Source organism: Puma concolor, chromosome A2 (genome assembly GCF_028749965.1).
Source record: "Puma concolor isolate L17-30 chromosome A2, mPumCon1.1.hap2, whole genome shotgun sequence".
Taxonomy (NCBI): domain Eukaryota; kingdom Metazoa; phylum Chordata; class Mammalia; order Carnivora; family Felidae; genus Puma; species Puma concolor.
Window position 1 is genome coordinate 112,196,492 of NC_141668.1, and position 16,786 is coordinate 112,213,277.

Below are 16,786 nucleotides of genomic sequence, written 5' to 3' on the forward strand. Positions count from 1 at the left end.
GTCACGAGTTCTTATTTCGGAATGGAAATTTCCTTCAAATTGCAAGGAAATTCCCCCGGGGGACCCTTGTTATGTGGAGAAGGGCCCTCTCCTGGCCGCTGGGCCTTTCGGCCCTCTCTTTATTTCCTTTCTACCACTTCCTCGTTGTGCTGGAGGTGGCTGCCAGTTATGCCATTCAGAACATTCCAGAACCTTCCAGGAGAAAACCAGGTGTGTGTTCTCATGTTCTGCACTGTTCAGAGGAAATTATTTGGGGAAGACCCTGCTTTGTGGAGAGGAGGTACCGGGACAGGGGACAAGGACAGAATTCTTTGGGAACTTTCTAAGACACCCCACTTGCTGCTGGTTTCCTGGGTATTTCAGACTTTGCTGTTCTGTTTATGAATCCATTTGGGGACTATGCTTAATCCTTTGATTCTCACCCCTCGCCAGGTATTCAACGAGCTTGGCCATTGGTATTCTTCGGGCTTTGTTCTGTGTGACCTGTACAGAAAGAGGTCATGAGACACTGAATTCAGAACTTCTGATCTGATGTGACAAGTGATAGCCATGCAGAGGCCGCCCACAAGCCTCGTCTTGCACAGGGTCACTTACTGCTTTTAGAACATTCCGTTCCTCCTCATCCGTCCCCAAGAAGAACATGGCTCGGTGACCACGTCATCTGTAACTTTTCCTCTCCTCCGATCCCCTTCAAGCCCTTCTCCCTGCCCGGTGTCTAACCCTGTCTTCTCATCTCACAGACACCAAGGAGCCGCCTGGAGGTGCTGTGTGGAATCAGCCCAGGAGGGGAACGCCTTACCCTGCGGGTCATGTCTGGCTTTGGAGAGCAGTTCTCATCTAAGACGGGAGTGAGTGCGTCTCCGGAACCAACCACGTGGAACACTCATCCTGCATTCCAGATCCCTGAGGAAGCTCATGTGACTCTAGCTGTCCCCACCCTATGGGCACCTGTGCACCCCACCTATGGCTTCTGTGCCTGTCTGGGAGTCCAGCCTGTAACTGACCCAACCGTCTGGCTAGTCATGGGGGCCCCCTGTGCTGTCCACCCATGCATGGGGTATGCAGCCCTTTGGAGTTACACGTGGGCACCCTTTGGCGGTCCTCTCTGGATGGGACGTCCCCCTCCAGCTGCCCTAGTGCCTTCCGTCTGGCCTCGGAGCGTCTCCAGCTTTGATCCCCCAGTGGGAAGCCAGCGCCTGGCCACCATGGCCTCCAGTGTATTTCCTTACCCCATGGGACCCCCACCCCCGTACTCCTCAGTCCCTCCAGCTCTGAGCAGGGACTCCTGTGGCCACTATACCCAGGTGGGATGGCTGACTCCTACCAGCTCAGGCTTCCCGGCTGCAGTCCCGACTGCGGCGGGGGGACCGTCCAGAGAAGCTTCTCACTTGAAGAGATGCCAAGCCCCTCCATCAGAATGGGCCTCCACGCCACGGTCAGCCTCTGGGCACCTGCACTGTCCCCCAGCCCAGAACTGTGCCCTCTGCCCCCTTCCCCCAGCGCAGACCCTCAGCCTGATCCCGGCTGTCCTCGCTCCCCTCGGCCACCCTGCAGAGCCTGCCACCATCTCTTCCAGCTCTGAGTGTGCTAGAAAAGATAAAGATAAAATTAAAAGATAGTGTGCTATCAATTTTACTTATTTTTCACGCATCAGTATATTTTAAGACCGAGGCTTACTTGCATATATGTGCAGGAGAGCTTACTACTTTTTCCAGTTTATTAGCATAAAGTTTTCAATACTATTATTTGCTATCATTTTTATTATCTGCTGTATCCCACCTTTCTTTCCTAATATTGCATCTTTTATTTTATTTTTTTAATGTTTATTTATTTATTTTTTTTGAGAGAGAGAGAGAGAGAGAGAGACAGAGTGGGAGCCAGGGAGGGACAGAGAGGGAGGGAGACACAGAATCTGAAGCAGGCTCCGGGCTCTGAGCTGACAGCACGGAGCCCGACGTGGGGCGTGAACCCATGAACCACGAGATCATGACCTGAGCTGAAGTCGAGCGCTCAACCGACTGAGCCACCCAGGCGCCTCCCTAATACTGCATCTTTTAAAGGAAGGAAGGATGAAAAAAAAATCTTGCCATAGGTTCATCTGTTTTCTTTGAATGTACTCTCGACACATCGATTCTCTTCTTGTGCCTTCTGGAGTGTGTCTCTTCACGTCTTTGTTTATTGTGAACGTACTGTTCACTTTGTAACTTCTTAAAGATGACACTCAGTCAATTCATTTTTCGCCTTTATTCCTTTGTGAATTTTTAATGCTATAAATTCCCCTTTAAATATACCACTTTAAATGCACCCTGCGGTAGTGACATGTGATATGTTTATTTTCGTGCCTTTTTTAAGCCATCACCATTAAGTTGTCCTCTTGTTGTTCCAGGCAAACCAGAATCATCTCTGTGGTTTTAAATGCCTCTTGTAGATCTCCATAGTATCCCAGTCGCTATTCTGTTTGCTATTGCTGTTACGGCAGACTGCTGATTAAAATGAGAGCAAAGTTTAAATTAAAAAAGATTTTTTTAATGTTTATTTATTTTTGACAGAGAGAGAGGCAGAGCATGAGCGAGGGAGGGGCAGAGGGAAAGAGGGAGACCTAGAATCCAAAGCAGGCCAAAGGCTCCGAGCTGTCAGCACAGAGCCCGACGTGGGGCCCGAACTCACAAACCGTGAGATCACGACCTGAGCCGAAGTTGGATGCTCAACCGACTGAGCCACCCAGGCGCCCCCGAAAGCAGTGTTTATATAATGTAGCCGGAACACTACCATGGAGGTGATCCACTCCTAATATTCACCTACTCATAGCGTGCGTGCTACCTCGAAAACCACGGTTTCCTCGCGTAGCACTTTGAACAAAACTTAAATCTCTTAAGTAGCAGTGTTTTTTTATACGGATCCTGAGAGAGAGATCAGTAAAAATACAGTTTTGGAATTAGAGATAATTGATCTGGTAGAAGGAGGAACCCACTTTGAACTCACCTTGAACTAACCTTGTTCCAGGATCTGAAGGTGCCTGGAAAATGCAGGTGCCTGTCTGCGCAGGTTTCTGGGGGAGGGAAAGCAGCACGGTCTGGAAAACGTCCCCCTGGAGCGTCTTCCTTCAGGGAGGATCCATGCGCACTGTTTCTTCCCTCTGCGCGGTCCTCCGCCTGGGAAACCGTCTCTCCCTCAAAAATGGACAGCATTCCCTTCTCTTTATAACTTTGTGTTCTGGAAGATGCTTTCTCTAAAGAGGGTGTGCACATGCCTTGGACGCAGACTGAGGCTTCTCTTGGGCTATGAGGATGCCTTCCGCTTCCAAACAAACTGAAGAGGCTGCTGGTGACAGGTGCACATGTGACTAGACCCCTAGGAAGCTGTGGAGGGTGGGGTTGGCCTCAGGTGGCTGGGCTGCTTGGCCGTCACTTCCCACGGTGTCCCAAGAACCAGCCCGAACCAAGTCGGAGGGCCTGTGTCACAGCAGCCTACTACTGGCCAGGCTCTACTGCCTGCACAAAGCACGGGGGATGGCAAACGTCCCCTGCCAGCTGGGACAGGACCCTCAGTAGAACCGCTTGGCAGGGAGGTCGAGGACCATATAAAACTTGTACCCCATACCCGCCGTGGCCACGTGGTGCTCTGTTTGGGGGGGTGGGTAGCCACCCTCTGGAGCCCCCGCCCTGAAGAAGGGGCTGCTCTTCTGCGGGGAGCATTAGAACGGAAGAGGAGAGGAAAGCAGGCAGTGTGCAGATGTGAACACTAAACCCGAAGCCAAGATGGATGCCTAAGGGGTGGAGCCCTGTCCGTCCTGCTCCATGGCCCTGCTTCCCCGCCTCACCCTGCCCCTCTCACCCTCTGAGCTCACAGGACTTAACTCGGTTGTAAAGCCTGGCTGTTCCTATGCCTACCGTACAGCGTTTCCACATTCCTGGACACTCGTTTTTGCTACTCCGCTTACCGGATTTTCACGGGATGCGTTACATATTCCATATAATCACTAAAGTCAATGGAAATTCAGGGTCACTAGCCATACGATACACAAGTAGATACGATGACAACAGAAGGTGACGAAGCAGCGGCCAGATGTCCTTTGCCGTAGGTCTGTCTCTAGCCTGGTCTTGCTTTGACGAGGAGATCAGCAGGTGCAGGAGTTTGGACTAATGGCCCCACCCCTGGTTGTCTCTTCAATGACACGAGACGTGTGGTTCCCTGAGTCCCGACTATTCCTGGGATATCTGGACTCAGCTACATCTTTCCCTGCCTCTGCCAAGCTCCCCACATACAGTTCTGGTTCTTCCCAGAGTACAGGGCAGGGGTTGAAGTCTCTGTGCATTCCCAGGAGGAGGGACCCAGCCTTATAAGAAGAGCCATGAGGGGCACCTGGGGGGCTCAGTCAGTCAAACACCCGACTCTTGGTTTCGGCTCAGATCGCGACCTCACTGTTCATGGGTTTGAGCCCCACGTCAGGCTCCATGCTGATGCTGTAGTTCTCTCCCCTCCTCTCTCTGCCCCTCCCGTGCTCCTTTGCTCTCTCTCTCTCTCCCAAAATTAATAAAATTAAAAATTAAAAAAAAAAAAAGAGCCACGAACTCCTCACGCTATCTCCCTTCCTGTTAGGCTTCTGACTTGGTTTCCCTGCCCGGCTCCATTCACCCTGCTCGCCCTTGAAACCAGCCCCGCAAACAAGATGTCCTCCCTCGTTGGCAGCTACTCCATCTTGGATATGCTGGACCCCGGCCTCGGGGAAGCCGCCTTCCCCCACTGTCACTGCCAGCCTGGGCTGACTCTACTCCGCTATCATGCTCACACCTCCCAAGGGCTAAGTGAGGACGACTCATCGGGTCAGGGGCTCGAATGAGCAAGCCTCACGCTCGGCCTACGGACTGGTCCTTTTGCTCTGCTTTGCACCAAGGAACTAAGGCTCCTTGGTGGGCTCAGCCGATGGGAGGCCCTGGGGAGAGATTAGAGGGAGGGCAGAAGGGGCAAAGCCAGGCTTGTTTCCGCTCAGCTTGCCTCCCGGGCTCTAGCTCCCCTGGGCAGCCCCTTCTAAGGCCCAGGTGCCCCTTTGCCAGGCTCCCAGACTGACGGTAGCAATGCCAGGACCTGTGCCAGCTAGCTTCATCCTTCATCCTCGCTGCAGCCCTCGTGGTGTGCATGGCACTGTTATTCCCATTTTCCAGATGAGGAACCTGAGGTACGAGGAGGTTAAGGCCTTAGCTAAGGGCATGCTCTAGAACGTAGCAGAGCAAGGCTTCTGTGACAGGCTGGCTGGCTCCAGATTCCAGTCCCGGACTCTCCTGTCCCTGTAGGACCCACAGTCCTTAGTTCTGTGCTTTTGTGTGCAGTGGCTCTGTGCTTGAGGTCCCCTCGGCCGAGCAGCCCGAAGCGCACTCACTCGCCATCACCCGAGGACGGCCTTGTGCCTACTCACTCACACCCATGATTCCTAGTGGTTTTGCTAGTGTTTCTGGGCCCATCTTCCCGGCTGCTCTGGGACAGTCTGGGGGAGGAAGACCCCACATGGGGTGTGAGCAGAGCACAGATGACAGGAGGTCAGGGGTGGGGCTCCCGTGAGCAGAGAAAGGGTCTGCCTGGCACCCAAGGCCACAGACTCGGGGTGGGTGAGAGCAGGAAGCTGCGGGCAGGTGTGGGGACAGGGGCTGTAACCTCATGGACTCTTGCGGCCGGTTTGAGCCTGGGCTGGGGGGTCAGTAGCAGGAAGTGGTGGCCCCCAACTCATAGCCTCATCCATGAGAGCGAGCTGAGGAGAGGGGAGGGCTGAGTGACTGCAGTTGAGGGTCTGACACGGTGTCCCGGATTCAGAGGCACCTGTTGGCCTTTTGAAGACTTCAGATCTGGCATGCAGCCACCATTTTGTAAGACAAGCCGCACTGAAAAATGGTTGCACTCACACCGCATCGATTGGCCTGGCCAGTTGGCTTCCTGGGGGTTAGCAGGGAGGTCAGTGGTGGAATCGGTGGCCTGTTACTCTGCATAGCAGATGCCGAGAGCAGGCTCTTCCCGGGGAAGCCATCCGGGGGTCAAGGTCTGTGGGTTGCCCCAAATACCAGGCACCTTTCTCCCCCTCTCCACCCTTAAGCGACCCTCTGTCCAGCCCTGACTGGCTGCTGGCTGCCTGATGTTGGCCACGAAGGTGCTAGCATATCATCATCTGCTAAGCCAGTCTTTACGTGAGGGGAAGGCCACAGTGCCACAGGGACATTAGCCCACGGATGGGCACGTGGACGGTCTTGCTCAAGAAGAATTGCAGGGGCGCCTGGGTGGCTCGGTCGGCTGAGTGTCCGACTTCGGTTCAGGTCATGATCTCTCGGTCTGTGCATTCGAGCCCTGCGTCCAGCTCTGGGCTGCGGATTGGAGCCTGGAGTCTGCTTCGGATTCTGTATCTCCCGCTCTCTCTGCCCCCTCCCCCACTCGTACTCTGTCTCTGTCTCTGAAAAATGAGTAAATGTTAAAAAATTAAAAAAAAAGAGAGAGAGAAGATTTGTGTGCTAAGCTTCAGGGTGCAAGGCTTCTGGGATAGGATAGCTCAGGGTACCCAGGTGAGGAGACTGGACGCCAGCCAGCACTTGAACGAACCTTGGCAGTTTGGTCGCCGGAAAGAATCCAGTCGCTGGCAGGACCACGCTGGCTTTGCAGGGTAGGAGGTCACAGAGTGCACCAGACTGAGGAGGGACACACTCAGGCCGGCCACCGTAAAGGCAGCCAGGGCCTGCTCAAGAGCAGGAGTCAGTGTGAGAGTTGACAAGTTAGTGTCCCCTGCTGGGACTCAGTCAGCCAGAGCTCAGCCCGTCCATCAGCCTGTCCACACAGCTGGAGCACTGGACTATATCCCCGTGAGGCTCTCCTCCCGCTAACCGGTGGGGAGGTCTGCTCAGAGCCCCTCAGCCTGGACAGGCGTGAGGTGGTTGGCCCCAGAGGTGCTGAGCAGAGCCCTGCCAGGAGCTGCCGAGTGGCTGTGCCCACCTCTCCCCCAGGCAGCACGGCGGGTGGCCTGGTAGTGACTGCACGAGGGGCCCATCGATTGGGGGATGGGCAGATGGAGAACCGGACCGCCCACGGGGCTTGAGCCCAAAGAAGACTCATTAGTGAAAGGCTTCGGGCCGGGGTGGGGGCTGGTGAGTGAGGATTTGGGGAGCTCTTCTTCCAGACACACACTTCCCTGCATCTCAACACTTGCGGATGGGAATCGTCCAAGCGTGCTGTCACCCGGTAAGAGGGAGGCCGGAGCTAAGAGCCTGGGCCTAAGTCATCCTGCTGGCCGCCATGCTCAGCCAGGGCAGTGGGAGGGAGCTGCGCCTCCCTGGGCTGCCCGTGACCGTCTGGATGCACAGGGTGGGCTGTCCACCAGCCCCTGGCCCACTGCCTCTGCCAAACGCTCAGGCCCCTGCAGGCCTCGCGCAGAGCCCTCTGCGTGTGAACAGACATGACCCTGGGCCAGAATGTGAGAAGGCACACGGCACACCCACCCAGCTCTCTGTCTTGTGAGGTCCAGTCTTCACTTGTGCCTCACCTGTCCTGCCTGCCCAAAGAGCAGGGAGGTCACCCGAGGGGAGTCTGGGCGGAGTCTGTGGGGAAAGGTGGGAACCTGGGGGCAGGCTTGCCGGGGTCTGACTCCAGGCATCACCACGTGACTTCGGGCAAGTCACTTACCCCCTTGGTGCTGTCTCCTCATGTGGAAGCAGGGTCACTCCAGGATCCACATGACAGGGCGCTGGTGGGCCATTAAGTGGGTCAACGCAGGCTCAGAGCTAAGCAGACAGCGACGCTGCCTGGGGGCTGCGAGCTCTTCGTGTGGTGACAGTTGTGGTGTCGGGTGACCTGGCAGCAGAGGACACTAACAGAGCATGGGATGGCTCGAGAGCTGTGCTAAGGGGGGCAGATGCTCTCAACGGGTGTGACTTGTCCCTGAGGTCGCTTGGTTGTGGCCGTGTTGGGGCAGCAGTTATTGGGAAAGGGGCAGGGACTGGGAAAATGAAACGGACAGATGACTTTGATCAGACAGTACGGTGTGAGAGCTTTGCGTGGGTCATTTCAACCCTGTAAGTGGGTGTTAATGAAATCGATGCCAGCCTCCCCATTCCACAGACGAGGAAACCGAGGCCAAGAAACGGTACATAACCTGCTGAAGTCACACGGCCAGCAAGTCCCAGAACCAGGCTCCACGCCCACCTGCCATCATCCCAGCCTGGGGCCCTGGTTCGTCTCAAAGGGGACATTTTTACGGCTGAGGTCAGGACCGATCTCTGGCCAGGGGCGGGAGGCTAGGGCACGAGGCATCTTCGTGGTGTGCAGACAGGTATTAGCAGTCAGCCGTCGCAGACTTTCCCTTGTCTGCCCGGCCCTCTGCTGGAGGGGTGGGCTCAGTGAGGGACGGGCTTCTTTAACCTGCCCCCTCTGTGTTAGGCTCCCAGAGAGAGCTTTTATGGGGGTTCAACGACAGTTTTAGAGTACATTCACATTACAACGACCTTCTATTTAGGAGAATGATGCTAAATGACACAGGCTATCTGTGTCCCCAAATGATAGAAGCCATTTCTTGGAAAAAACAAAAAACAAAAAACCTTAAGCAAAAAAAAAAAAAAAAAAAAAAAAAAAGTGAGTATAAAGAAGCAGGATACAAGTGATATGTGGCTATGCCAGGTAATCACCACAAGGTGTCCCTGAGCTCTTGGAGGATCAGGAGAGGCAGGGGGAGGCTGCGGGGAGCAGTAGAGTTGGAGAGGACATTCTGAGCACCAAGCCCACCTCCATCACTCCCAGGGCTGCCCTGTGACTTCTAGTTAGGTTTTGAATGACTGTTGAGTCAAGGGTGGGGTGGGTCTGGAGGGTGCCACCTTCTCCAAGGCATCCCACACGCGGCCAGGTGGGAACTGTGCATGTAGTAGAGTTGACATCTCAGACCAGATAGTCTTGAACACGCCTCCAAAGTTGCCGTCCGTCCCACTGACTTACTCTCTCATCGATTCCTCTTAATGATCTCACTTCCTGCTAAGGATGCCTCCTGGGGGCTTCTCAGCCCCAGGCAAAGCCTTGGCCATTCATCATCACAAAACTCCAGGAGCAACAGTCAAACAGCAGAGCTGGTCTCCTCCCAAAAGGTCAGAGCCCTGCTGAGGAGGGACGGAGACAACTCCAGTACAGAGTGGTTTCTTCCTCCCAGATCCATCCACCCCCAAAGATGGGGATCAGAGCCAGGGGAGTACACTAAGGGGCAGGATGACACGCTGGGACTGGGGATCCCCAAGTTGCAGGAGGATCCCCCGAGTTGGAGGAGGTAGCCTAGAAAAGGCACAAGCTGGTACCTGGGCCACCACGAAGGTGGCCACTGTCCCCAGGGGTAAGGAACTCAAGGGAAAGAGTTGATGCCACGAAAGAAAAGTAACGCAAGAACCCAAAGTAGATAGGGCAGGATTTGGGCAACCGTGACATCGGGAATGGAAGACATCATGACAAATATCCGCCAGGGGGCCAAGAGAGTGTTGACGCCGTGAAGCAGGAACAAACAGTTAAAGGAAGAACTTAAGAAAATGCGAGAATGGAAATATAATAAATGGAAACACTGAAGGCCTTAATAGATCGGAAAAACAGACTTAATGAGCCAGAAGATGAGGTTGAGGAGTGCGCTCAGAAAGCGTGAGGAACCGAGGTGGGAAACGTAAGAGACAAGTCTGGAGATGGGGAGGTTAGAGGCCCTAACACCCACGTGCTAGGACCTCCGCCGAAGAAACAGAATTAATGGAGTAGAAAAAAACGTTTGAAGACACAAGGACCAACATTCTCCAGAATTAAAGATTGAAAACCGGAAGAATGGAAAATGAAGTAGAAAAGAAAACTCCCAGAGGCTCCCGGGAGAAACGCTTTCCTGCCCCCAGGAAGCAGGGCTGGGGGGCCCTGCCGGGCTTCCCTGCCGCCGTGGTGAGAAGACGAAAGAGCACAGCTGTAGGAGGGCCAACCCCCCATGCCGGCGAAAACCCCCATGTCATTTTTGACACCTTGGCCAAACTTCATTGCTAATAACCCAACTTTTAAACAGAAGCGTCAGCAATAACGCAGACAGCCCGTTAACACGTATTTTGTACATGCAGTAAAGCCTTGCTTTGCGAGCGTAATTCTTTCCGGAAACATGCTTGTAACCCAAAGCACTTGTATATCAAAGTGAATTTCAAGAACCGTTGGCTCAGTTGTGACTGTGGGATGCATTGTAGTGCCAGCCGTTGCTCGTTTATCAAGTTAACGTGTGTTAGAAAGGTTTGCTCGTCTTGCAGAACAAGGTCCTCGCCATCCAAGGTCTTACTGCACTGTATTCTCACAATCAAGTAAGCCAGTGGGAAGAAGATGCTTGTACAACAGTCGTGTGAAAGGGAAACCACATTTCAAGCACCGTCCTGTACCGAACCCCCATACGTGCAGACCCGTGCATTTCAAACCCGTGTGGCTCAAGGGTCTGTTGATTCTCAAAGCACTGAGAGAAGACAAGCTCACAGCTGGGTTTTCAGCTAAGCGGTCATTTACCGTGAGGGCAGTCCAAGGCTGCGGAAGGCCCGTCCCACAAGGGCCAGCTCTGAACACACATGGGGGAGATATAGCAAGATAAAAAATAAAGCAACAAGATGCTAAGATGGGGGGCAGGATAGGAGTGAGTCGGTAACTTAGTAAAACTTAGTTTTATCTGAAAGAGTAAAAGGAGGGGTGCCTGGGTGGCTCAGTTGATTGTCTGATTTTGGCTCAGGTCATGATCTTGGGTCCGAGCCCCACGTCGGGCTCTGTGCTGACAGCTCAGAGCCTGGAGCCTCCTTCAGATTCTGTGTGTGTCTCTCTCTGCCCCTCCCCCATTCACATTCTGCCTCTCTCTCTCTCTTTCTCTCAAAAATAAACAAACATTTTAAAAAAAGGAAAGTCTCAGCAAAGAAATGGAAGATATAAAAAAGAACCAAGTAGGAATTTTAGAACTCAAAAATATAATAATTGAAATAAAAAAAAAAACAAGCAAACTCAGTGGATGGGCTCAAAGAAGAATGGAGAGAACAGAGGAAAGAATTAATAAACCCACAGATAGAATGATAAAAATGACCTGGTCTGAATAGGGAGAAAAAAAGTGCATAGAATCTTAGGGACATCTGGGTCTATAACTTAAGATTAACATTTGGGTTGCTGGAGACCCAGGAGAGCAGAGAGAGGGTAGAACTGAAAAAGTAGTCAAACCGATAACAGCAAGAAATGCCCCAAATTGGGCAGAAGACAGAAACCTAGAGATTCAAGAAAACAAACTGAGCAATCCCAAATGAGGTAAGTCCAAAAAAATCCCCAGCACGATACGTCATAATCCAAATACTGGAAACTAAAGGCTAAAAAAATCTTGAAAGCAGTGAGAGAGAAAGGCTATCCAACCTGTAAGAGGAAAACAATTTGAATGTTGTGTATTACATTAAAAATCCATATAAAGAGATACTCTGTGAGATAACTCCACAGATACGCTGTACGGATGAATCAAAGTGGAATTTTTAAAAATGTTCAAGCAACCCTTGGGAAGGCAGGTGAAGGAAAACAGAGAAGTGAAACACAGAGGGAACAAGTTGAAAACTAAAGAGGAAACAGCAGACTTCAGCCCTAACCTAGCAGTAATTACATTAAATGCGAATGGGCTCATCATGTATAATTCGGTGGATACAATGTTCTCGAAACTGTGGAACTACAGACAGCACATAACCACTGTCAGGAGTTAGTGCAGGGGGAGGGGATATTACAAGAGACCTCTGTCATGATAGCACAGCTCTGTATCCCGATGGAGGTGACGGTTACAGAAAGCTGAACACGTGACAAGATCATACAGAAGGGTATCCACACTGCCCCAAACTCAGTTGCCTGGTTTGACATCATTCTGGTGTAAGGCAAGGTGCACCCCTGGGGGAAATGGGTGAAGCCTGCATTGGACCTCTCTATGCTACCTTTGCAACTTCCTGGAAACCTAGAATGCCACAATTAAAAAAAAAAAAAAAATCACAGGGGCTCCTGGGTGGCTCAGTCGGTTGAGTGTCTGACTTCGCTCTGGTCATGATCTCGCGGCTCGTGGGTTCGAGCCCCGCGTCGGGCTCTGTGCTGACCGCTCAGCTCCTGGAGCCTGCTTCATATTCTGGGTCTCTCTCTCTCTCTCTCTCTGTCCCTTCCCTGCTCATGCTGTCTCTCTCTGTCTCTCAAAAATAAATAAACATTAAAAAAAATTAAAAAAATTTAAACACACAGGAAAATGAAAGAGGGGAGGTCACTTTTGCTAGTATGGCATGTACTTTAAAAGAGTACCAACATAGTTTGTGCTTCTGTGCAAAATGAATCAGCTTCTCGGCTTCACTAACTATGAGCTGTGTTGCACCTCTGTGAGCCCCCAGTGGGACGAGGGAAGGACAGGTAAATCCGGGGCAGTTCTCCAGTGGGAGGGACACCTGCACGGCAGAAGTCACTCAGCTTCCACGGTCCCATTACAAGTCAGTAACACTCTTCAAACTTCATGTCAATCAGAAAAGCCCCAGATGGTTTTTGAGCTGTCCCCCAGGGAGGAATGTCAACTGTCTGCAGCATCCCCACTGGCAAGGACACCTGGTTCCTCTGGGGACACCGCTTCCCTGAAGCCCTCTCCAGCGATGGCCATTTTCTTTCGCATGTCCCCAGGTACACCTTGCTCCTTACTGCTAGTTCCACACCACAGTCCTTTGAAGGTCACATCAGACCATGCCGTGGCTACTCGCTCTGGCCATGGTCGTCTCTCCTCGTGTCTTAGGATTCTGCAGCAGACCTAGCGGCTTTCTTCACTTCTGCCCTATTTCTTGGTCATTCCCGCGTCCACACGGATGGATCGTCCAGCCAGCTGTCCTTTCACCTTCTCGACACACTCATCCTGCTTCCTCACTTACCCCAACCACCCACTCCCACGGCCAAACCCGGATCTTGTCCTTTCCGTTAGTGTACTCATTCCTAGATAAATGGAAAGTGTTTCCTTTTCCAACCAGTAACTCCCATCTTCCTGGCGGGGGGGGGGGGGGGGGGGGGGGCGCGGGGTGGGCCATTCTCTGACCTTCAGCGAAGCCGTTTCATGCCACGAACTAAATATACATGCATTACGTGGGTGGGTGGATCCTAAACACTGTGTCGACTGATAAAGAGCAAACTTGAGTTATGATGTCATTTATGTAATTTCAAAACATAAGCAAGCAAAATGCATTTTACCAGGCTGCATGCATGCATATTTGAGGACCTGTATAAATATACGGCAGGGCAGGCCCATGACAAAGGCCAGGGAGAGGAATGGGCTCAGGTAGCAGGGTTGAGGGGCAAAGGGGGAAAAGTGAAAAGAAATAACGAATAGAGGAGACTTTCCAGGGCCAACAAGAGCGTGCTGGGAACTGAAAAACAGTGAACAAGTTACATTATCTGAACTCCTTTAAAAATTAGAAGTCAAGGGGCGCCTGGGTGGCGCAGTCGGTTAAGCGTCCGACTTCAGCCAGGTCACGATCTCGCGGTCCGTGAGTTCTAGCCCCGTGTCAGGCTCTGGGCTGATGGCTCAGAGCCTGGAGCCTGTTTCCGATTCTGTGTCTCCCTCTCTCTCTGCCCCTCCCCCGTTCATGCTCTGTCTCTCTCTGTCCCAAAAATAAATAAACGTTGAAAAAAAATAAATAAAAATAAAAAAAAATAAAAATTAGAAGTCAAATTTAAGAGTCTGGGCAGACGCACAGCTCACTAGGCATCGTGCAATACGTCTCCCATGGTTGGGGCAGGTGACAGGGCTATTGATTAGCACTGGAAGAGATGGTGGCAGGCTCTGCAGGGTGGCCGAGGGGAGCGAGGACAGCCGGGATCAGGCTGAGGGTCTGCGCTGGGGGAAGGGGGCAGAGGGCACAGTTCTGGGCCAGGGGACAGTTCTGGGCAGGTGCCCAGAGGCTGACCGTGGCGTGGAGGCCCATTCTGATGGAGGGGCTTGGCATCTCTTCAAGTGAGAAGCTTCTCTGGACGGTCCCCCCGCCGCAGTCGGGACTGCAGCCAGGAAGCCTGAGCTGGTAGGAGTCAGCCATCCCACCTGGGTATAGTGGCCACAGGAGTCCCTGCTCAGAGCTGGAGGGAATGAGGAGTATGGGGGAGGGGGTCCCGTGGGGTAAGGAAATACACTGGAGGCCATGGTGGCCAGGCGCTGGCTTCCCACTGGGGGATCAAAGCTGGAGACGCTCCGAGGCCAGACGGAAGGCACTAGGGCAGCTGGAGGGGGACGTCCCATCCAGAGAGGACCGCCAAAGGGTGCCCACGTGTAACTCCAAGGGGCTGCGTACCCCATGCATGGGTGGACAGCACAGGGGGGTCGTGTGTCAGGCCAGCAGGCTGGACAAGGTAGAGGGGTCCGTTGCCCCCACAGGCACAGAAGCTACAGACAGATCTCATGTCGGCCCCAGAGGCAGCTGGAGGTACTTGGCTTTCCTTTCAGGGCTGGGATGCTGGAGGCATGTGTTTGTGGACAGGACACTTCCTGCCCTTCCCCAGGCCTGGTGACATGTTTGGGGCTTGGGGCATACGCGTGCTTCTTTGAGTTAAGTTGTCCTTTCCTATCTTCATGAACCCTCAGGACCCACCCCAGTGTGGAAAACGAGACCCGAGAGGATCGGTGGCCACGCTCCAGAGAGACAAATTCAAAAAAAGAGTTGATCCCCACTCTTGCCACGGTCAGAAACACAATGGAAATGGACAGATTGAGGGGCTCTCCTTGGAGAGGGAGAGGGAAACCCTCCACCTTCTCAACATACCCCTTAGATGAGGTGCCCCCCTCCCCGAGCTTTCTGCAGAAGGTCAGGAAGTGACAAGCAGAAGTGTACTAAGGTCAAGGCCGTATTTCAGAAATACGCTCCCGCCAAGGGGGTAGAGACCAGGCTGGAAGAGCTTTGCCAAAGCAGGAGTGGTAGCAGCAGTTTAAGGGAGAGGCAATCACCCTTGAAACTAAGGGGGATGCAGCAGGGAGACGGGGGGGGGGGGGCGGGCGGGCTTCACCTATGTTTAGGAGACCACACTGGAGTCCTTCACAACCAGGTTTGAAGGAAGAGTCCAGAACAGAGCCCAGGTCGAGATGGACCCACAGATACACTAAGAACAGGAGGAGAGAATGGACTGGGGAAGGACGACAAGCATTCGTCCCTCTGCCCGGAGCCACGTCCCTGGGGTGGGGGGGAGGGGCACTTGGGCTCTGGGCTCAGGGCGCGTGCACACGTGTGATGTGAACAGAGGTTTCAGAGGGGCTCTTTCAGTCTGGCCGGAGCCTCTGCAATTGTCGTGAGACAATTGCTCAAGGAGTGTAAGAAAATGGGTACAGAGCGGAGGTACCCCACCGGTTCTGGGCCAGCCCGGAGCCAGGTGACCTGCAGATGGGCGTGAGCCCCCAGAGAGGTGGCTTCAGTCCCGCGGAATCTTGGGGGGAGGAGGGTGCAGCCTGGGATCAGGGGGGAGCTGAGCACACCCTCCAGGTGATTGTCGTGCACCCTAGACGCTGGGAAGTACTGGCCTGGCTGAAATGCAGGGCCTGCCGGACCCCAGCTGGGAGCAGAGCTGAGTGAAGCAGACCCCGGCAGGTTTGTAAGCCAGGAGAGGCTTGCTGGGTGCTAGGGGAGTCGGTGTTGTCCTTGTTACACAGTGCTATTTTGCAATAGGTGACTGATACCCTTTCCCCCACTCCTACCTTCCTCGGAGTATAGACATTCCAAGGGCTACAGCAGGAAAAAGTCGGAGAGGGTAAAGAAACGAGGAGGTCCATCCTATTCCCTGTCCTCCAGGACGTGTTCTAAGGAACGTGCCGGAAGAACAGACTGGAGGGAAAAGGAGAGCTGAGCCCATCCTTGTCCCCCAACTGGGTCGACCTGTACCTACATGAAGAGAGTCACAAGAGGGGCACCGGGGCTTGGCGGAGGGAGCCGTCGGTGGCCCTGTAGGCAGCAGAGATGTGCTCTGACTCCACATGTACACCTGAAGACCTGAGGTTGGGGTGTAGAGCGGGGTTTAGACGATGAACAGGATCCAGGTGAGCATGCAGATGTTTAAATAGATGCTTCCATGGCTGCCAGAGGCAATAGAGGCTGGTGACGGAACAGCAGGGCAAAGTGGGCCCCAAAGGCAAATGGACCGGATGAGCCCACACCATGCTTTGCACGTGAGAGCCCCACTGCCCACCTTGACCTGGATTCAGCCTTCTGTGCAGGCTTCACTGCACAGAAGATGGGGAACCTCTGAAGATGCTGGGATCACCTAAGAACAAAATTTTCCCCAACAAGTAAAACGGGGCAGATAGAAATGATGTCCAGTGATGGGGGAAAATACAAGTTCTTAGTACTGAATAATGACATTCAACTCCATTGAGAAATAGGAAACACCTACAAGAAAAACCACTTGTGGATTGGGGGGAGAAAAGTGCTCTTGGATTGGAAAACTGGTGTTGTTAAAATGTCCATACTACCGAAAACAATCTGCAGATTCAATGCAGTCCCTAGCAAAATTCCAATGGCATCTTTCACAGAATGAGCAATCCTAAATTTGCGTGGAAACACAAAAAACCCAAATAGTCAAAGCAAACTAGAGAAAGAACAAAGATGGAGGCATCACATCACTAATTTCAAACTATCGTAATCAAAATAGTATAGTATTGGGATAAAAACAGACACAGAGATCAGTGAAATAGAGAGCCCAGAAATAAACCCATGCATTGGTGGTCAATTACTTTACAACAAAGGAGCCAGGGATATGCAGTGGGGGGAAGAAACAGTCT

General features: G+C 52.9%; 2 protein-coding genes across 2 annotated transcripts in view; one reads left to right on the forward strand and one right to left on the reverse strand.

The window, feature by feature from the left end:
• The window catches only part of LOC147583433 (proline-rich protein 23E-like), a 75,752-nt gene extending 74,170 nt beyond the window's left edge, over positions 1 to 1,582 (forward strand). Inside the window, 2 exon segments of the mRNA XM_086682339.1 lie at positions 741 to 1,427; positions 1,430 to 1,582. Coding sequence (XP_086538465.1) covers positions 741 to 1,427; positions 1,430 to 1,582 — 840 coding nt within the window.
• A 12,203-nt stretch (positions 1,583 to 13,785) lies between these two features.
• LOC147583434 (proline-rich protein 23E-like) lies at positions 13,786 to 14,320 on the reverse strand. The gene is given in 2 exon segments (XM_086682349.1): positions 13,786 to 13,944; positions 13,946 to 14,320. Coding segments are annotated over 2 exon segments (534 nt in total).
• Positions 14,321 to 16,786: the final 2,466 nt, after the last annotated feature.